Source organism: Agelaius tricolor, unplaced genomic scaffold (genome assembly GCF_023055355.1).
Source record: "Agelaius tricolor isolate 1412-34295 unplaced genomic scaffold, bAgeTri1.0.p SCAF_5, whole genome shotgun sequence".
NCBI lineage: Eukaryota > Metazoa > Chordata > Aves > Passeriformes > Icteridae > Agelaius > Agelaius tricolor.
The window spans coordinates 2,659,380-2,680,715 of NW_027269265.1; the positions used below are offsets into that span (position 1 = coordinate 2,659,380).

Consider the following 21,336-nt stretch of genomic DNA (forward strand, 5'->3'; position numbering starts at 1 on the left):
CCCACGCTGAAATATTCCCTTACAACTAAAATAGTGAAAAACTGAATCCAAAGGGCAACTTAAAACCAACCTTTTTTAATTCAATTATTGAAGTAACTTAGAAAAAGTGAAGCATTACAACGTAACTGGTATTTCTGAACATGTATTGGTCTACACTGGGTAGGTCTAGGAAGGCACTTGGAAGACCCAACAAGCATGAACAGATCAATTCTAGCATATTCTTCTAATATAAATACTAAAAGACATGCATGGAGGCAGTGGTGAAAACACAGAATCATCCTCTGGAAAATCTTCAATGCCTTTGCCACATCCCATCCCTGTTCTGCAGGATTTTGGAGCACACACAATCTCTGTCTTCAGGGCTGTTTGTTAATTAGACCCAGTAATTTACTGCATCCATAGCTTCCCATAGGCACTTAATTTCTTATTTTTGGATAAAAGGACCTCTTGGTCAGATTGTCAAAACTATGACAAATGAATCCATTCTTCTTCCAATAAAATAAAACATTGTAGTAAAAAAAAAGCTACATTTTAAATCTTGCATGAGCAAGAGTTCGAGTCATGGCTTGAGCTTCCCAGGATTTTTTTTTTTTTTTGGTGATATCTCCACATTTTCCATTTGGTAAAAAAATACAGTAGTAAAGTCTTGAGGTATAACTATAAAAAATACTTGAAAATCTTTTGCAGGAAAGCAGGGCACTTCATTGGCCTTGGAGAGGGACTTCTCCCCCCTTGTATGCAGCAACAGTTCTCTGGGTCTGAAATCCCTCTGGATGCAAAGATCCTTGTTTCCTTGAAAATGGAGTCACTATTTCCTGGCTGTGGGGAGAAATGGAGATTTTTTTAGTGTGAAGTAGAGATTTTTCAGGCCCCCAGCAGCCATCAGAATTCAGAAGGGGATGGGGTTGGGGTGGGTTTTTACCTCCAGGGCAGTAGGGATAAACTGCTGTGATTCCATAGAGGTGGGATCGCTGCTCTGGGAGATACTCATCAGTGAAGGAGCCTGTTTCTTTATTTACAGCTATCACCCCATCCCTGGTGAAAAAAAGGGGAAGAAGTGTTTTATTCACCTATGAAACTTGGGGTTTTTTCCCCTATTGATGTGTGTTTAAGAACGGACAGCTGAAAAGCTTGCTCTGAACACCTGCAGGACAAGTGGAAAGAAATTTGCCCCGTAAAATCCTCCTCCAGCTCAGTCAGTGCATTTCTCTGTGGTGATGCAGCCACAGAAAAGAGCCTTCCAAGGAGAGATTATCTCCCTGAGAGTCTCCTCCAAGCGTGGCAAGCCCTTAAGTGTTTGTTGTAACCTCAGACTGGATGGGAGCTGTGAGAGCTTCCAGCTGGAGTGGGAAGAGAGGCAAGTTCCAGCTGCTGAAGGGAACGGCTGAGGACAGGATCTTTCCTTGGACCTCATCTACATCCAGAGACTTCAGCCAAGTTTCAGTTTTAAAAAAAACACCCCAAACCACTGTTTCTGTCCCTCCCAGGGAGCTGGGCTTGTGTCTAAACAACTCCTCCGTGCTGAGATTTACAAGCAGGTGCTGCTGAAGCCACGCTCAGAGACTCAGGAGAGCTCTGGGGAGGCTCCAGGATTTGGGAGCAGGCTGGAATTCCTCTCAGGGAGGGGAGCTGAGCATTCCCAGGCGTGCAGGGGCTGGGATTTTCCCTGCTCACCGTCTCCAGTCTGTGTGGTAGAAGTGGTTGGCGTAGCTGACGATGCTGAAGGGGTAGTTGAGGTTGCTCTGGATGACGCGCCGGCCGGTGCCGTCTGGGAATGTGCATTCCAGGTGCTTGGTACCTGTTCCAACACAAAATATTCCTCATCCCCCTGGAAATGCCACACCAAATATGTTCTTTGTATTTCATGAGAATCACAGGACACCCCAGCACTCCCACCCTGGGCATCCCTGGCAGCTCCTGGAGCTCTGGCAGCCTTGGGGCTGTGCCCATTCCCTGGGGAGCCTGGGCAGTGCCATTACCCTCTGGGGGAAGAGCCTTTTCCTGATTGATTACATTTGGAAACAGCTTTTCAGCCTGAAGATGTAGAATCATAAAATTCAGGGTCGGAAAAACTCCCTAAGACCAAGTCCAGCTATTCCCAGCACTGCCAAGGCCACCACTGCTCCCTGTCCCCACGTGCCACATCCACATGGCTTTTAAACCCTTCCAGGGCCAAGGACTCAGCACTGCTCTGAGCAACAACATTTTCCACGAAGAAATATTTCTTAAAATCCAGTTTAAACCTCGACAGGCACAACACTGGAGCTCACAGGTAGCACTGGGCTGAAGACACCCAGGATTTTCCCCTGAGGCTCACTGTGACCTTCTCTGATCTATCCTTGGGGACATTACCTGCATCTGCCCAGCACAGCAGCTTGGAGAAGGGGTCAAAAGTCAGGCCATTGGGCAAACCAATGTCTGTGTGCACCAGAACCCTCCTGTTGGCTCCATTGACAGTGGAAGTTTCGATTTTGGGAGCTTCGCGATTCCAGTCCGTCCAGTAAAGGTTGCTTGGGAAATAATGCACAAACAGGGCACAACAGTAAGGAGTGGTGGGAGATTATCCTGGTTCTTGCCAGGAGCAAGGCCTGGTTTTTCCCTTATCAGTGCCTGAACCATCTTTATTTGATTAGGAAAAAAACCTCTCCAAACAAAGCAGAACGATATCAGACATGTTTACGACCCGAACCGCGGCTCCTCAACGAGGGCGAGCCTGAGAAGCAGCACATTTTGTATCCCAACAGCACCCTGGGGGCACAGCTCTTCAAAATAATCTACATCCTGATACTGAAACAGCAGTTTTAGCCAGATCTCGAATAATTCAATAAAAAGAGGGGCTGGGGAGCAGAGCCAATCCCTCCTGCAGGACAAGGTCAGGATGGGGCCTGTAGCAGGCTGAATTGCTGCTAGTGTAGTCTGGGGTAAGGAAGCAAAAAGGAATTTTGCATAACATCCACAGATGTTTAATTCAGCCCCGTGGTGAGATGATCCTGCCCCAGCAACCACACATGGAGAGTCTGAGCTTCTCTCTGCCCAGGGGCCTGGGGGGTGACCCTGCTCTCAGGGCAGTACAAAGATGAGGGCCAGTCAGGGAGTAGGGAGGATGTGCAAACCCAGGGCACCAGGAATATTTCTCTGTCTGCTCTGGAGTGCCCTGACCGCCAGGGCAGCTCTGACTTTGACCCTCATTCATGGAGAAAGTTTTCCTGACTTCAAGATAGACTGGAACCCGCAAAAGTGTGAAATAGATTATGGAGAGCAGTGTGGGTGTATCACTGGGTGAGAAATTGAGGTTTTGGGGTTTTTAGTGTGTTGTGGATGGCAGCAAGATGGAGGGCACAGGGTGTGGTCCTGGGTTTCTTCTTCATGCTGCTTCTTCCTTCTTCTTCATGGGTTTGGGTGGCATTTTGTAATTGGGCAGAAAAGTCCCCATTGCAGCCCTTTGGGATCAGTTATTGGGTTAAAAGGGAAAATAATCTAGGTGTCAGCTCTTAATTGGATGGTTTAGTCTTAAAAGACCTTGTACCAAGAGATTGTTGGCCATTTTGTGCCTTCCAATGAAAATCTGCTGAACTCACAGCAGTGAGACTGTTTTACTGATAAGAAATAATAAACAACTGAGTCTGAACACAAATTACTGTCTCAAGTGCCTTCAATCCAGACCCAGAAAAACTCACAACTGGTATCCCCACAGGAGGAGCAGCTCAGGGACAGAGGAACAGATGTAGGAACGGGGGAAGGAGCCAATGGGGTCTAACAGCTTTTTGAGGGAAGCTTCAGTGTGGCAGGCACAGGGCCTGCAAGGCCTCCCTGGCATTCAGCAGCCCAAGATAGGAGATGCCTATTCATGATGACTGGGCCTAAGAAGCCCCTTTTTCTGCTTTCAGACCCTTGCTCATCTCTCTGTAAGAGTATAGGTCACTTTCTCCTCGACCCTTACTATTGGACAATTCCTAAAACTCCTGTACCCTACATAAAGAGCTACTTTTGCCCAGCTCGGCAGAAGAGCTGTCCCTGAGACTTTCACAGAGGCTGCAAATAAAGACATCGCTGTGGAACCTCACACAGCCTTCTCCTCTCTCCCCCTGCATCTGCCAAAGGCTCTTAGCAAGCCAAAGAGCTGAAATCAAAATGAGCTGATAACCACTAAAGAGCTGATCTCACTGAGAGCTGAGCTTGCTACGGTTGGGAACTGCCTGGGAGCCCAGGCCGGCTGTGCTGAACAAGGCTGTGCTACCGGAGCAGCCACAGCCAGCTGGGGATACCCCAAACCCCAGCTGGAGGTCACATCACTTCTTGTGTCCCCCAAAACCAGGGAATGTCCCCCCAGGGTGTCCACAGGAGCTTTGGCATGGCCAAGTTCTACACCTTTGTCCTGGATTGTCAAGCAAATTGTTTTCTATTTGCCATCTGTATGGCATTTGTCTCCTGTTCAGTAGGCAGTTTTCCTTATCCCTTCCACAACTGGGGAGATGTCACAGACATATTTTATTAAAAATCTTTTTGCTAAGATAATTCTCTTGAGAAGCTGAGAGACTTTAGAAACTAAATGTGAACAGTAATTATCTGCTGCTGTAAAATGTAACAAGTGCATTTTTGATTGGTATCATGTAGTTGTTTTTAATTAATGGCCAATCAAAGTCCAGCTGTCTCAAACTCTCTAGTCAGTCACAAGATTTTATTATCATTCCTTTCTATTCCTTGATAGCCTTCTGATGAAATCCTTTCTTCTATTCTTTTAGTATAGTTTTAATATATCATTTTCTTTTAATATAATATATATCATAAAATAATAAATCAGCCTTCTGAAACATGGAGTCAAGATTCTCATCTCTTCCCTCATCCTGAGACCCCTATGAACACCACCACAGGGAGACACCTGCTGATAACAGCCATGGAATGTCCCTGCATGGCTGATAAGAACTACAGCATCCCACTGGGAGATGTGAGCCCAGAGGGAGGAGCCAAGCATTCCTCCCTGGATATAATCCAGAGGTTTTTGAGACACCAGCACAGCTTTCTCCACTGGATTGCCCAGAGGAGCAGCAGCTGCCTCTCCTTCCCCTGGATCTGCAGAGGAAGACTCCACCCTTCTCCAGGATCCCTGCTCCAGCAGAGCCACCCCTGGCACTGCAGGAGGGCTGAGCCACAATTCCAATGGGGCTGTGCCAGCACCCTGACCCACAGCGTGTCAGGCTGGGTTCTGACTCTGGCACTGTTGGCTTAGCTTACTGCATTGCTTATCTTTTTATTTTCTACCCTATTAAAGAATTGTTATTCCTTCCTCCCATATTTTTTGCCTGAGAGCCCCTTAATTTAAAATTGACAGCAATTTGGAAAAAGGGGGGTGTAGCCATGATATTTTCTGAAAAATCCTTTCTCTAGGATCTTTTCTCCTGAGAAGCTGAGAGGCCTCAGAAATGAAATGTAAACAATAATTATCTGCTGCTGTGGAATGCAACAGGTGCATCTCTGATTGGTCTCATGTGGTTGTTTCTAATTAATGGCCAATCACAGTCAGCTGGCTCAGACTCTCTGTCCAAGACAGAGCCTTTGTTATTCATTCTTTCTTTTTCTATTCTTAGCTGGCCTTCTGATGAAATCCTTTCTTCTATTCTTTTAGTATAGTTTTGATATAATATATATTATAAAATAATAAATCAAGCCTTCTGAAACATGGAGTCAGACCCTCGTCTCTTCCCTCATCCTAAGATCCCTCCAAACACCGTCACAGGGGGGGTTTTACATTTTCCATTTCAGGGGAGTCTCCTGCCTTCCTTAGCAAACACCCGGCTTTTGAAACCAAGACAAATCCCAAGCTCCCCGTGGGGGATTTGTGGTGCTCACCCTCGGACGGGGTCCACGGCGATGGCGCGGGGGTTGACGAGGTCGCTGTCGAAGAGCACGCGGCGCTCGGAGCCGTCCAGCCGTGCCCGCTCGATCCTGTCCAGCCCGCTGTCCGTCCAGAACACGGCCCGGCGCAGGTGGTCCACGGCCAGGCCCTCGGGGCTGATCAGCCCTGCTGGGAGATGGTGGGGAAATGCTCAGGGTGGGGAAACGCTGCTCCGGGAGCCCTCAGGCATTGCCAGCCCAAAGGTGGAGGATGGTGATGCCTTAAGGTTTTAGGTTTTAAATTTTTCATATACTTGTGTGACTATGTTCACAGGGGTCTCAGGTTGAGGGAAGAGACGAGGATCTGACTCCATGTTTCAGAAGGCTTGATTTATTATTTTATTATATATATTACATTCAAACTATACTAAAAGAATAGAAGAAAGGATTTCCTCAGAAGGCTGGCTAAGAATAGAGTAACCAAGAATGATAACAAAGGCTCTGTCTCGGGCTCTCTGTCTGAGCCAGCTGGGCTGTGATTGGCCATTAATTACAAACAACCAACATGGGCCAATCACAGACCCACCTGTTGCATTCCACAGCAGCAGATAATCATTGTTTACATTTTGTTCCTGAGGCCTCTCAGCTTCTGAGGAGGAAAAATCCTAAGGAAAGGATTTTTCATAAAAGATGTCTGCGACATACTTGTAATCCTGTAATTCTTTGGTGTATAAACGACATATAAACTCTAAACTGCACATACAGTATGAGCTGCTGTTTTTCCATCTTGGTCAGATACAACAATTCCTCAAGGACACCTCAGGCCCCGAGACATTTAAACAAAAGGGAGCTGGGGAGGGAGCAAACTTGGGTGTCACGGACATATTTTATGAAAAATCCTTTTGTTAGGATCTTTTCTCCTGAGAAGCTGAGAGGCCTCAGAAATGAAATGTAAACAATGATTATCTGCTGCTGTGGAATGGAACAGGTGCATCTGTGATTGGTCTCGTGGTTGTTTTTAATTAATTGCCAAAGTCCAGCTGTCTCAGACTCTCTGGTCAGTCACAAGATTTTATTATCATTCCTTTCTATTCCTTGATAGCCTTCTGATGAAATCCTATCTTCTATTCCTTTAGTATAGTTTTAAGTTTTAATATATAATTTTATTTTAATATAATACATATCATAAAATAATAAATCAGCCTTCTGAAACATGGAGACAAGATTCTCATCTCTTCCCATGTCGGGGATGCCCACAAATTCAACACTTGGGGTAAATCATGAAATATGGGTCTCCTCAAGCCGGGTCTCATAAGCTCTTGGAAATCTATTTCACACCCAGGATAGCTCAGCTAGCTTAGAAGGCATAAAATCAGCAGGATGGCTTCTGTTGCAGTGTTGGAAACAGAAAAGTTTCAATAAAAGGCAAAATAACAAAGCTCTTTGCAGAGAAAGACCAAGCCAGGTGCAAAAGATCCTTGCCCCTGGTAAAACACCTCACAAGTTATGAATATGCATTTGTATTTTGGGTATTCAATCCTTGTACAGATAAAAGGGGTCTGTGATCACCTGTAAATTGTGGTGTGTATTTGGGAGCTATCCCACAATAAACACACACTTTCTAACGTTAAACTGTTAGAGAGGTTTTGTCCCTCACAGTTGGATATCAGTCCTAGATCAATATCCACATTTTTTAATAAACCCTGGGGACAGGAGCCCACCTGAGCTGATGATGGTCTCTGGCTCAGAGCCCGGCTCCAGCCCCGCCCGGCTGATGCTCCGGCCGGCCACGTCAGTCCAGTAGATCATCCTCTCCCGGCAGTCATAGTCAATGCCCACCACGATGGAGCCCTGCCAGGGTCAGGAGAGCATGGAAAAACGGGGTGAGATCCTGCCAGGAGGCTCAGGAAGAAACCTCAGCCCATCAGATGGCACTGAGAGCCACCTGGGACATGCTGAAAGTGGGAATGACACTCAAATCCCATTTCCCCAGCAAAACTCTGCTCTGTTCCCACTGCACCCTCCCAGCTGAATCCCTCAGCAGAGGATTTTAGGCTAGCTGGTGTAAGCTCACACCCACAGCCAGATGGATTTGAACCCTTTGCCTGAAGGAGAGGCTGCTCCAAGAGTGAAGCCAGCCTGGGGAATGACCTTCAGGATGGGGAGAGGGAATACTTGGCAAGAGGGAATACTTGGCAAGGTCCTTCACTTCCCCAGGGTGCAGGGAGGGTCCTGGCCCAGATTTCAGCGTTCCTCTGCCTTGGTCTGGCCTGGCTGGAGAGGCACGTGGCCACGCTCCAAGGGGAGTCCAAGGAAGGACAAAAGGGCGGCCCTGCAGCTGGAAGTCTGGGCTGAAACCAACCCTGGGGAGCTCTGGGAGCACCTTTGTGAGCAGCCTCAGGTCTGGGACCTGTCTGAGACCTCTCTCTCTGCTGGGGATGGCTGGAGGGAGGTGAAAATAGAATCCATAGAATCCCAGAATGGCTTGGGTTAAAGGGACCTTAAAGAACATTCAGTTCCACCCCTGCCATGGGCAGGGACACCATCCACTATTCCAGGCTGCTCCATCCAGGTCTTGGACACTTCCAGGGGTTGGGACAGCCACAGTTTCTCTGGGCACCCTCTGCCAGGGCCTCCCCACCCCTCAGTCAGTATTTTCATCCCAATATCCCCCATTATTGGGAAGCCAAGCCCCCTCATCCTGTCACTTGTCCAAAGTGCCACCAAGGCATCCAGCACAGCCAACAGCCAACGTCCCCAAGAGGTGACCCCTCAAACCCTGACAAGCACTCTCAGAGAGAGGTGAAACCACCGAGTGGCAGCCTCAGCCTGTCCCAACCCCGCTGGGTGCTGCTGCACCCCCTGCCCACCCCAAGGGTACCGTACATGCAGGGAGAGCAGGGTCTTGGCCGCCTCCTTGTGCAGCCGGGTGCCGTTCAGGGGCAGGTATCCGATCTGCTGGCCCTGGGCGTAGAGCAGGAACGTCCCCGAGGCTGGTGGGGACACGTCGGGCCGGGGCTCGGGCCGCACGCTGGGTGGGGCCACGCTGGGCAGACCTGGCAGGTCAGAGGGCACACAGATGGCTCAGGCAGTGTCACCCCCTCGGCTCCACGCCGGGAGCTGCGGGTGCCCAGGGTGGCTTTGGGGCGCTTACAGGGCGGGGTGGTGCCGGGCTCGGAGCGCGTCCCCGGGATCTCCCTGCCGCTCTGCTCCACACACCAGCAGTAGCCGCTGTCGCCGTGGCACTGCAGCGGGGTGAAGTCCCCGCTGGGGTCACACTGTGGCACGTACTGGTCCCCGCGGGGGCTGCCCCCGTAGTGCTCCAGCAGGCTCTGCCGCCAGCGCTCGCACATGCTGGGGGGCCTCTCCGTGGGCTCTGCAAAGGGACGGTGACAGTCACCATGCTACTGGGGGGACTCGGGGCTTTGCAGAGCCCCGTGTGCCCCTCTCACCCCCTGGGCATCACTGACCTGAGCTCCCGCAGCGTGGTGGGGTGGTGCCCGGCGCTGTCCGGGTGCCGGCGATCTCCTGCCCGGCGGCGTCCACGCACCAGCAGTGCCCGGAGCTGCTGTGGCACTGCAGGGGCCGGTACTGGCCCTGCTCGTCACACTGGGGCACGTGGCCATCGCCCACGGGGGACGGCCCTGGTGGCACCTCCCGTGGGTACATCCGCGCGTGCTCGCAGGGCGTCAGCTGCTGGATGGACTCTGCTGGCAGCAAACGCCCCCAGCCCGGGCTCAGGGGGTGCCACCAGCTCCTCTGGAGCCACTTGGCACCTTGGCATCACTTATCACCTGTACCCCTTGGGCTGGGGCTGCTCCACTCCAGCCCCCTTGACACCCCACATGAGTTGACACAGGAGGTGGCCCAATGGCCACAGCCACTGTAACCCAATGGGCCAGGGCACCCTAAACACCCAGGAGCCCCTCAATGCACCCACTTGACAGCACCCTGCCCACAGCGAAGCCCCGGAAGGGTGGTTGGGCAGAGGGTCACAGAGTCCTTAGGGTTGGAAGGGACCTCTGGAGATCCTCCAGTCCAACCTCCCTGCCAAGGCAGGGTCACCTGGAGGAGGTGACACAGGAATGTGTCCAGATGGGTTTGGAATATCTCCAGAGAGGGAGACTCCACAATCCCTGGGCAGCTCTTCCAGGGCTCTGCCACTCTCAGCATTGGGAAATTCTCCCTCATGCTGAGTGAGGTGAAACTTCTCAAGTTAAAATTTATAGTTGTTTAGTTTATGGCTCCCCACACCTCACTGTGGCCTCATTGTCCCCACACTGCTGGCAGGTGGGCCAAAGTGGGAAGCCATTGGGACACCACCCAAATGCCCAAGGACCCAGCCCCAGAGGGTGTCACTGACCTGGGCTCCCGCAGCGTGGTGGGGTGGTGCCCGGTGCTGTCCGGGTGCCAGCGATCTCCTGCCCTGCAGCATCCACACACCAGCAGTGCCCAGAGCTGCTGTGGCACTGCAGGGGCCGGTACCGGCCCTGCTCGTCACACTGGGGCACGTGGCCATCGCCCAGGGGTGGCACCTCCCGTGGGTACATCCGCTCGTGCTGGCAGGGCGTGAGGCGCTGCGGGTTCCCCTCCACTGCTGGAAAGCCAGAAAAGGGGACAGTGAGGCTGGGGAAGCTGTGCCAGGCAGAGAGGGCATGGGGCTGAGTGGGGAATGGGGCTGGGGAAGCTGTGCCAGGCAGGGAGGGCACGGGGCTGAGTGGGGAAGCTGTGGCAGGCAGGGAGGGCGTGGGGCTGAGCGGGCACCTCACCAATCGTGCACTGGAAGCCGTCGCCCGCGTAGCCGGGCCTGCAGCGGCAGGAGAAGGAGCCGGGGCTGTTGTAGCAGACGGCAGCCGGGTGACACGGGCTTTCAGCACACTCATCCACATCTGTGCAGGGGAAAATGGGATCAGCAGGGACAGGGACACCCCGACAGCCAAGTGCGGGGTCCCTCCCGTGCCCGCCTTACCCGAGCAGTGGATGCCATCACCGGTGTAGCCGGGGAGGCACTCGCAGGTGGCGCGGCCGTCGCCGCGGGACAGGCACCGCGCCCGGTCCCCCGGAGCACAGCGGTGCCGCCCGGCCTCGCAGGGGTCGCTCGGTGGTGCCAGCGCTGTGGGGACAGGGGAGGGGTGCTCAGGCCCCTCCGTAGGGCACAGGAGTGGGGGACACCTCGGGTGGGGTCAGCACTTACGCACGCACGCCTGCCCGTCCCCCGCCGGCTGGTACCCCCCGCGGCACTCACAGCGGTAACTGCCCGGCACGTTCAGGCACACGGAGAAGGGCCCGCACTGGCTCAGGCCCTCGCTGCACTCGTCCACATCTGGGGAAAGGAGGAGACACTGGGCACCCCAGTGGTGGTGGGACACCCCCATCCTCATGGTCTGGCTGCTGGTGGTGTGACAGGGAATATCCTGCCCCATGCTGCCCATCCCACGTCTGTCACCAAACTTAATCAACTATGGAATTAACTTTCTAATCAGCTCAAAATAGGAGGGAAAAAAGAACAAGATCGCTTTTGGTGTATAGTTGTGACAAAGAAGCGTTTGTTCAAGGCACACCAGTGTTCTCAAGTATTTGTGGTTTAAAACCTGGTTTCCTTCTCCTGAAATTAAGTGATCAGATTAGTCACTTAACCTGGGATTTTAGGAGAGGGAAACCTGTTCCTTATTGAAAGGCAGGATCCTGGAATTCATTGCCAGCATCACTGTGCAGTGCAACTCACTGGCACTGGGCAGCTCCTTGTGGAAAGGGACTGTAAAATTGGAAGATAAATTTGCAATGCAAAGCTTGGAGTGATAGGAAAACAACAACAAAGCCGGCTGGATTTATGAAACATGGGAATTATTTTTCGACTGCTTTTGCTTTTTTCCTGTATCTCCTTTTTTTCCCTCCTCTTTTTTGTCTGCTTCTGGAGCGCTTCCCCAGGGACCTGTGGCTCTGTGGGCACCAGAGCTGCCCCCCAGCTCCCCCCCAGCCCTGCTGACCTCGGCAGCCCCGTCCATCTCCGCGGTACCCGGCCATGCACTCGCACGTGTACTCGGTGCCCACGCCGGGCTGGCAGCGCGCCGGGGCCTCGCACGTGTGGCTGCCATCGTGGCACGGGCTCACCCGGGGATTCTCAGCATCATCTGTGGGCACGTGTTGGGGAAGGTGAAACAGGAAAGCCTTATAAATATATGATTGTCTGGCAAAAGATTTTGAGAATATAGAAACTATAAGCGAGAAATGAAAGCAAGCTTTGAGATCCCTTAGTTACTGAACAATTGGAAAACAATGGTGTGGCCAGCTGAAGGTGATCCCCTTTTGATCAAACAATACCCTCTGCTTGCAGACAGCTCCAAGGGTCAGAGCAGACCCTGCTAGCTTGGCAGAAGGGGTCCAAAGAGGAGGTTTTAGGGTTTAAAATGTAACACAGTGTGGGAATGTAGTGATTTTTATAGGCTGTATGGAAATGCTATAGGATTTGTATATTGCACTAGATTGGTTAGTGAGAATCGGAATATTCAACACAGAAGATGATTTATTGTATTGTAATGGGAACCTTGCTCTCTTGGCTCTTGCCTTTTACTCTCTTACCTTTTTTACTCTCTTATGCTTTGGCTCTCTTGCCTCTTTTACACTCTCACCCTCTCATACTCTCTACCCCTCTCTTCTCTGAGTCCTGCTCTGAGCTGTGGCTGGCAGCTCCAGCAGGGCCCTGCACCCAGGCCCTTTGCAATAAACCACAAGTTCCATGACCTGGCTTCAGAGATCTCTCGTCTCCGTCTGTCCCGACTGTGCAATCCCGTGATGCTCTTACAGGCACACAGGGATGTTGGGGGGAATAAAAGATCTGGGAGACACAGGCAGTGACCACCCCCACTTACACCCGACGTGCTGCAGCACCACTGTCCCATGCAGGGAACCATGGCCGTGCCACCCAGTGCCAGCAGCGCTGCACTCAAACCGCTTGGAAAACGCCTCCTTTTTGGCTGGTTTTGGGCAAAGCCAGCACACCACAGCACTGGGAGACAGCAGCACCCCCGCTGGGGGCTGGCACCCTGGGTTGGCACGCGGATTGGCACCCGGGGGCGGGTGCTGGCGCTCACCTGGTGCGGGGCCGATGCGGGCGGCCAGGGCGTAGCGCAGGACGTGCTCATGGCTGTCGAAGAGGGCGAAGGCGCGCGCCACCGAGAGCCGCTGCCGCGCCGGCGGCCGCACGTGCGGGCACCCTGCCAAGGTGATGTTCTGGCGCAGGCGGTAGGACAAGGTCTGGTTGGCAGTGCCCGCGGCCACCACGTACTCCCGATGGCCCGAGGATGTCACGGCTGCCCGATGGCACGGAGAGCCCCGTGGGATGTGGGGAAAATGGCGTCAGCATGGACGTGGCTCGGATGTTTTTGGGTGTGTGTGTAGGGGACTGAAGGTAGGAGAGCACAGGTCCTACCTGAGCTGGAGTAGGAGTAGAGCTCCTTGTAGGGAGTGATGTGGACGGTGACGTTTTCTGGCAGGAATGGCACCTCACCCTGGATGTGTGTCCTGAGGCTTAAATAATTGTCCGGCCCCAGGCCCTCGGCTGTCTGAGTGACCTGGACCGTCTCCCCACCGGGGTAAAATGTCACCTCCAGGCTCTGGGTGAATTCAGCGCCTGGGCAGGAAAAGGGAATGGGCACCATTTGTAGGGACAACCCCAAAGCGTCCTTCCCTGCTACTCCAGCATGGAGGGCTGGCAGCGAGAGGTGAGCGGGACTGGAGAAACCACAGAGCCACCCCGAACCCCTGATCCCCCACCCACCCTGCAGCAGCCACACCCCTCGGAGCAACAGCACCTCCCAAATCCCCTCTCACCAGTGATGCTGAAGCCATTCTCAGAGCCAGGCTCCTCCAGGGCGAAGAGCCATGCAAAGAGCCCCCCGAGGGGCAGCAGGGGCAGCAGGGCACGGGCAGCAGGCTGGGGCACGCCGCTGATGGCCGTGTAGGCTCTGCCGTCGCTGCCCACGATGTAGGCGTGCAGATCCACGTCCTGGAAGCGGACGGACGCCCGTCCCACCCTCAGGCTCCCGCTCACCTTCCCGTTGAGGCGATGCACGGCGCCTGGGTGGGGAGATGGGCACCCCTGGCAGCGGGCAGCCGGGCACAGGGGCTGCCCGCGCCCGCCGCCCGCCCCGCGTACCTTCGGGCAGGCACTGCCGCCCGTTCCCGTAGAAGGAGGCCCGGCAGTGGCAGCAGAAGCCGGCGGCGTAGTCGGTGCAGAAGGCGTGAGGGGAGCACTGCCCGTGGTGCTGGGCACATGTCTCCCTGCTGGCTGCGCTGTAGGTGAACACTGGGGACAAGGGGAAAAGCTTGGGGACACGGTGACAAGGCCACCCTTCACACGGCGTGGGTGTTTTGCCCTCTTGGCACCAAAAGCAGCGCCTGGGAAGGAGCCAGCTGGCAGGGGCGGTTCCCAAGGGAGTCACCCGGGATGCAGAGGAGGGGTGGAGGGTTTGGAACCTGCTGCCTGATTTCAGGCAGATCTGACAGAGGGCACGAGATCAAATTCCTGACGGTATTTTTGGGAGACAGTTGGCTGGGGACAGGGCTCTGCTCCCCTGGGCACGTGCCACGGTGGCTCCACAGCTGGCCCGGTGGCGGGGAGGGTGGCAAGGCCAATTCTGGGACCTGTCCCCTGAGCTTCCCACCCCATCCCAAGCTCCAGACCTCCCTCCTTCCCCTTGGCATGCTGGCAGGCAGGGCTGTGTGGCTCCAGCAGCCCCTTGGCAGCAGGATGGGCTGAGAGGAGGCGCTGCAAGGCCAGCAGCTTTGCAGGAGCAGCTCCTCCTCTTGCACCAGCCCTTGGGACGGGGTGAAATTCCAGCCAGGGGCCTTTTTTAGGGGTAACTGTCCCCAGTGGGTCATTGTCCCTGCTGGGCTGTCCCCGCTCACCATCGGGGTTGAAATGCACGTCCTCCTCCACGCCCACGCCGTGCTGGCCCGAGCTGTAGGAGGAGGGGTTGGCAGAGAAGCTCTGCCCGGTGCCACCGTCCCCTCTGGGCTCCTGGGTGTCCCTCCTGCCGGGGACAAAGCCCAGGAGCACCGGGCCACCGTGGCTGGGACGCTGGGCCATGGCTGTGTGGCTGGAGACAGGGTGGGGGTGGCTGGCAGTGCCAGGGTTGGGGTGCTCAGGGGGGCTCTGAGGCACAGCAGGAGCAGCTCCCTGGCCACCCCCTGGCTCCACGTGCTCCGTGCTGCCCACGTGGAAAACCCACACGCCAGGGATTCCCGTGTTGCTCTCCCTGTGGACACAGCACACACGAACATCACCACAGCCATGCTGGAAAAGCCACCCCAAAGGTGGCACCACCCCTCCAGGATCCCAGTACAGCCCCTGATGCAGCCCAGCACGCCAAGGTCACTCCCCAAATTTTTCCAGGCTCTGAGAGGCTCCAGGCCTGGGGAAGGTGACCCTGCTCCCCCTGCCCACAGCCACAGCCCCCCAGGTTCCACCCACCTCTCCAGGCTCCTCAGAGCCTGCTCGCTGCTGGCCAGGCTGTGGAAGAGCCCGTCCCTCTTGGGGTCGTCGCTGTCCCCCCAGCTGAAGCCCACCCTGGCTGGCAGCTCCAGCTGGACGTTGTAGGACTCCTTGGGTCGTGTCCCCAGGAACTGGAGGCCACCCTCGGGGTACAGGAAGATGGTGTAGGTGTCCTCATCGTTGTAGGCTATGACTGCCTGGAAGGTGTTGAGCTGCCAAAGGGAGAGCAGAGGGATGGCACTGAGGGGCAGGAACACAGCAGAGGAGTGAAGGAAGGGGAGCAGGGATGTGAGAGGCGGCCCCACACACACCACAGGAGCTTGCAACCACCCCAAAAGGGCCCTGAGACAGAGAGCACCTCCATGGAGCCAGGCTGGGAGAGCTGGGAATGTTCCCCTGGAGAGGAGAAGGCTCCAGGGAGAGCTCAGAGCCCCTGGCAGGGCCTGAAGGGGCTCCAGGAGAGCTGGAGAGGGACTGGGGACAAGGCATGGAGGGACAGGAGCCAGGGAATGGCTCCCAGTGCCAGAGGGCAGGGATGGGTGGGAGATTGGGAATTGGGAATTCCTGGCTGGGCTGGAATTGCCAGAGCAGCTGTGGCTGCCCCTGGATCCCTGGAAGTGCCCAAGGCCAGGCTGGACAGGGCTTGGAGCCACCTGGGATGGTGGAAGGTGTCCCTGCCCATAGCACAGGGTGGCACTGGATGTTCTTTAAGGCCCTTCCAACCCAAACCATTCCATGATCATGCACAGACCTCCTGGGGAAGAGCAGGAGCTGGGGCTGCTCATGCCCAGCCAAACCCCAAGTGCCACATCCTGGGAAGATGCTCAGCATCCTCCTAGGAGCCCATGGCACAGCCAGGCCACTCCCTCAGTGCAAGGCTGTCCCAGGAGCATCCCTGGCCATGTAACCCCTGCACTGGGAGCCCCTCACTCCTGTCCTCCCACCGACACCCCCTGCTCCAGAGGGAAACCCACACCCCCCGCTCGTCCCTGAGAACAATTTTAGCTCGGTTTCCTGCGGAAAAAACATCCCAGCTTCCCATACATCCCGCTATAGGCAGGCTGGCCGCCTGCCCTGCCAGCCCTGCGAGCCTTGGGGCTGTGCCAGGCAGGGGCACCACGGCCACCACCCCCGGACGGGGCAGCTCCGGAGCCAGCACAGCCCCACCGAGACACCCGGCACCCCAATGTCCCAAAAACACTGAGAAACCAACCCCATGACATCCCACCGGCCCCAAAACCACTGAGAAACCAACCCCATGACATCCCACCGGCCCCAAAACCACCGAGACACCAACCCCACTGAGCTCCTGCTCCTCCTGCACAGCCCTGCTGAGCCACCTGGCATCCCAATGTCCCAAAAACCAACCCCACTGAGCTCCTGCTCCTCCTGCCTCATTCCTCCTGAACCACCTGGCATCCCAATGTCCCAAAAACACTGAGAAACTAACTCCACAGAGCTCCTGCTCCTCCCTGGTGAACCCCTCAACATCCCAATCTCCAACAACACTGAGAAACCAACACCACGACATCCCACCCGCCCCAAAACCACCAAGACACCAACCCCACAGAGCTCCTGCTCCTCCTGCATGGCCCTGCTGAGACACCTGGCATCCCAATCTCCCAAAACCACGGAGAAACCAACCCCACAGAGCTCCTGCTCCATAGCACAGGGTGGCACTGGATGTTCTTTAAGGCCCTTCCAACCCAAACCATTCCATGATCATGCAGAGACCTCCTGGGGAAGAGCAGGAGCTGGGGCTGCTCATGCCCAGCCAAGCCCTGCTGAACCACCCAGCATCCCAATCTCCCAAAACCACGGAGAAACCAACCCCACAGAGCTCCTGCTCCGAGCAGGGAGCAGCAGCCCTTCCCGCCGGGAACGGCGCCCGAGCGAAGGAAAAGTGATTGAATTCCCAGTTTCACCCCCTGGAGCAGAGGGAGGGAGGCTGGGGGGCTCCCCCCGCGCTGATTTTGGGGCGCAGGGCCCCCGGAGCATCGCTGGATTTCCCGGCGGCCCCGCGGGATATAAAGAGCCTTGTTGTGCCTGTCACACACTCGGGCATTCAGAGACCCCGAAAAGGCGGCCAAAAAGCTGGAGGGGGGTGGAATAACCCCCCCTTCCCTCCCTCCCTCCCTCCCCCCGGGGCTGGATTCCTCCCCCACGCAGCCGAATCGCAGCAGCAGCTGCAGGGCTGGGGTGGTGGGTGGCCAGGGGGACACGCCGGGTGACATCGATGTGCTGGCACTGTGGGGTGAAGGGAAGGAGAGGGGGGGGAAGCCCCCAGCAAAGAGCTGCAAAGGGCAAATTCCAGCCCAAAAGGGCAAGTTTTGCTCCTAGAGAAGCAGGCTCAGCCTTGTCCCGTTGTGCAGCCCGGGAAAATGTCACTGCAGGGACCAGGAGGGTGTCCCGAGGAGTTGGAGGGGACACGGCACTGCCAGACCTCCCACCCAGGCAGGACCCCCGAAAAGAGGGGTCTGGGGATCCTCTGCTCCCCATCTTAACCCAATTTTCTACTTTTTGGGGCTCAAAAGGGACTAGCTGTGACTTTCCAGGGCAGGGGGAAAGGTTTTGGAGTCAGTCCTGGTTCTGAGCAGCAGGAGGGCAGCGTTTCCATAAACACCACATTTGGTCAGGGGAAAAAAAGAAAGGGAAAAAAAAAAAAAGAAAAAAAAAAAGTGGTGTTTGGGGAGATTTTTAGCAGTTTTGGCGAAGGGGGAGCTCAGCAAAGCACAGGCACAAGCTGCATTTCAGGAGCTTTCCCTGGAGCTCCTCGTTTCCAAACAAGACCAGTTTCATTTTAAAGCATGATCCAAAACTTCTCAGAGGGGGAAAAAAACCACAACGGGGAAGAGAAAAGAAGAGGAGGCTGCGTTTTCGATGGCCACGAGGTCGCTGTGAGGCCCCTGATGGCATCTCTTCAGCTGTTTTCCCAACTTTTAAATGAGAGGAAAAAATGTGCCTTGTCTCCTTCCAAACCTCAGCTTCTTGCCTTGCTTGGCTTCCCTCTCAGCGAGGCACTGCTGAAGGGCCCTGCATGGCTCCTGGTGGCCCTTGGGGACCTGGTGGCTGCTTCTGGGCTTTGGGGGAGAGCCCATCACCCCTCACCCAGCTCTGGGTGTCCATCACCAGAGTTTTTCTCATCCTTTTCAGCTGGTTGGAGTCCCTGCAGCTGGCAGAGCGTTGCTGTCACCTCCTCAGCACGTCATCAGCCTGATGTGACAGGGACAGGCAGTGCTGGAGGTCCACCCACGCAGGAGCCTTATCAGCCCCGTGGGTGGAGAGCACAGGTCACCCCCCGAGCTGGCAGACCACCTCTGAGCTTGTTTTCCAGGCACAAAATCAGCCCACAGTGGAAATTCCAGAGCTGGTTGCTCACCAGCAGCGCAGTCAGCGCAGGGCAGGAGGAAGGGCCAACCCCGAGCCACCAGTAAAGGTCAGGAGCACAATGGGTGACCTAAACCAGGGTGCCCCCAGCCACCCTCTGCCCTGCAAAGCCAGAGCCACCAGCACTGGAAAGCTTTGTCTGAAAAGAATCAGAATCATGGAATGGTTTGGGTTGAGATCTTAAAACTCATCTCATTCCAACCCCTGCCATGGCAGGGACACCTTCCACCATCCCAGGCTGCTCCAAGCCCTGTCCAGCCTGGCCTTGGACACTTCCAGGGACCCAGGGGCAGCCACAGCTGCTCTGGGCACCCTGTGCCAGGATGTCCCTTCCCTCACAGCCAAGAATTTCTTCCTAACATCTGATCCAAGCCATGTGCAGCCATTCTCCCTTGTTCTGTCACTCCATGTCCTTGCTCAAGCACCTCCAGCCATGAAGGCAACCTCTAAACCTCTTCTGGCCAACAGCCCCACCCCTGCCAGAGCTCTGAGCAGAGGGGGAAAGCTCCATGTTCCTCCTGGTGCTCACCCAAGGATGGATGGATGGATGGATGGATGGATGGATGGATGGAGCCACCACCCAGCTGCTCAGAAAGAGATTTTGGGTGCCACACAAGAGAAACTCATCCTCCCATGATGTGTAGGATGGGAACCAAGCTCAGCCCCTGGGCCTCACCTTTGTGGAGGGCTCGGTGTCCTGAGAGAGCTCCTGGTAGGCGCCCACCTCCTCCCAGGTGGCAATGAAGGCATTGGTGGGCACGAAGGTGGCAGCAGAGCGGGGAAACCCGGCCTGGATGTATCCCAGAGCCTGCTCCAGCACGTCCCTGGAATCATCCTGCCGGTAGTAAATGTTCCCTCTGTCCCCAGAGGTGTCCAGGTCGGCCAGGAAGGGGGCGATGACGGGGAAGTCCGTGGGGAAATCGTCATCCACGTACTGGGTCTCCCTGGGGAAATCCTGGCTGGAGATGACCCCGTTGGTCCCCACCTGCGGGGAGAGCAGTGCAGGACGCTCAGGAGCTGCAGAGGTGTCACCACTGCTGTCCCCTTGCCCTGTCCCCCCCTGCTCGGTGCAGTGAGAGCCCCGAGGCCGCGTGGCCCCATCCGGGCCGGGCAGAAAACAAAGACCTCGGGCTTCTGCATCCCCCAGGGAGCTGCGGCTCGGGGGCCATCCCAGCTGCAGCCGGGGAACAGCTGCGGGCGAGAAAGCCGAGGAGAAAGCCCTCTTGTTCCTCAGGAGACCGCGGGAAGGGGGAAATGGACGGATGGATGGATGGATGGATGGATGGATGGATGGATGGATGGATGGATGGATGGATGGGGAAAACACGTGCGGCGGGACAGTGAAGGTGCACATGGAGGGACAGGGGCGGGCAGAAGGAGGAGGAGGGGGTGTAAAGGCAGGGGAGGAAGGAGGAAAGATGGAAAGATGGAGGGGTGAAAAGCTAGAGGGAAGGAGGGATTGAGGGGAGCAGAGTGGGAAGACGGAGACAGACAGGGCTGGATGGAGAGAGGGACACAGGATGGAGAGACGGAACAGAGTGAAGATGGAGGGACAGAGGGAGATGATGGAGAGGAGGAAGCAGGGTGGGGAGTAAGAGCGGCCGGGGGGAAGCAGGGCAGGGCAGGGAAGGCAGCGGGGCCAGCGGCACTCACGTAGAGGCGGCGGGCGGTGCGGCCGTAGAGGCGCAGGGCGCGGCGGAGCAGCAGCCCCGGAGAGCTCTCGTCGTCCCCGGGCCGGAGCCGGGCATCGCCGCGGGCCGGGCCGTGCGGGAGCAGCCCCGGGCGGGGCAGGGCCGCCCCCAGCGCCAGCACCGCCGCCAGCAGCGCCGCCACCGCCCGCATCCCCGCGGCGGCCACGGGAGCCCCGAGCGGGAGAAGCCGAGCGGGAGGAGCCGAGCGGAGCCGGACGGAGCGGACGGGGCGACCCCGGCCCCGCGGGGCGGGACAGGGAGCAGCCCGAGGGGCGGGGCCCAGCGGCGGCCGGCCCCGGCCTGGGCCAATCAGATCTTACCCAAAATCCGTCCAGGGTGGAAGCCCCCACCCCCCTCCCCGGTACCGGCATCCCGGCAGGGGCGATGTCCCGAGGGGACATCCCAGGAATGAGGGGGGATCCCCTCTTGGAGCCCCCATCTTGGAGAACCCCCCCTCTTGGAGCCCCCATCTTGGAGTCACCCCCTCTTGGAGCCCCCATCTTGGAGACCCCCCCCTCTTCGAGCCCCCCATCTTGGACCCCCCCCCCCCCCTTGGAGCCCCACATTTTGGAGACTCCCCGTCTTCGAGCCCCTCATCTTGGAGACCCTCCCTTTTGAAGCCCCCCATCTTGGAGCCCCTCCTTCTTGGAGACCCCCATCTTGGAGACCCCCCCTCTTAGAGACCCCCCTTCTTAGAGACCCCCCTCTTGGAGCCTCCCATTCCCCCCGGGTCGCCCCAACGCCCCCGCGTCCAGCCGGGGTCGGGGCCGGGGTCGCGGCTTGGGCGGGAGGCTGCGGCCGCTCCCCGCTCGGATCCTGCTCCCCCGAGGCGGGAGGGAACGTGATCCTCATCCCCCGGGAGCCGCGGGGGGAGCACACGGCAGCCCCCGGCCAAAATCTGCGCTCAGCTGGGTCAGCGAGCGGCCCCCACGC

The 21,336-nt window shown here is 56.4% G+C and overlaps 1 protein-coding gene across 6 annotated transcripts; it reads right to left on the reverse strand.

The window, feature by feature from the left end:
• Positions 1 to 59: 59 nt before the first annotated feature.
• On the reverse strand, positions 60 to 20,781 carry NID2 (nidogen 2). 6 transcript variants are annotated; one of them, XM_071426094.1, is made up of 22 exons: positions 20,366 to 20,781; positions 19,389 to 19,697; positions 15,305 to 15,537; positions 14,740 to 15,089; positions 13,988 to 14,137; positions 13,663 to 13,908; positions 13,262 to 13,462; positions 12,924 to 13,142; positions 11,820 to 11,963; positions 11,027 to 11,155; positions 10,802 to 10,945; positions 10,602 to 10,721; positions 10,196 to 10,426; positions 9,303 to 9,539; positions 8,987 to 9,208; positions 8,719 to 8,888; positions 7,554 to 7,683; positions 5,848 to 6,019; positions 2,353 to 2,510; positions 1,675 to 1,798; positions 923 to 1,035; positions 60 to 819 (listed from the first exon to the last, which is right to left on the reverse strand). In XM_071426094.1, the coding sequence occupies exons 1-22, from the start codon at positions 20,552 to 20,554 to the stop codon at positions 809 to 811; spliced, it is 4,002 nt and encodes a 1,333-aa protein (XP_071282195.1). In that variant the 5' UTR covers positions 20,555 to 20,781; the 3' UTR covers positions 60 to 808. The 6 variants fall into 6 exon arrangements, with proteins under 6 accessions (XP_071282195.1, XP_071282194.1, XP_071282193.1 ...); XM_071426093.1 differs by having other exon boundaries at positions 5,848 to 6,022; XM_071426092.1 differs by having other exon boundaries at positions 10,196 to 10,429.
• Between the last annotated feature and the right edge of the window lie 555 nt (positions 20,782 to 21,336).

Coding starts and splice junctions, on each gene's coding strand:
- NID2 (XM_071426090.1), bottom strand. CDS start 20,554: ATGCGGGCGGTGGCGGCGCTGCTGGCGGCGGTGCTGGCGCTGGGGGCG. Junction 10,430..10,601: donor CGGCTTCCAGTGCACGATTG/GTGAGGTGCCCG, acceptor CTGGCTTTCCAG/CAGTGGAGGGGAACCCGCAG. Junction 6,023..7,553: donor AGAGACCATCATCAGCTCAG/GTGGGCTCCTGT, acceptor ACCATCTCCCAG/CAGGGCTGATCAGCCCCGAG.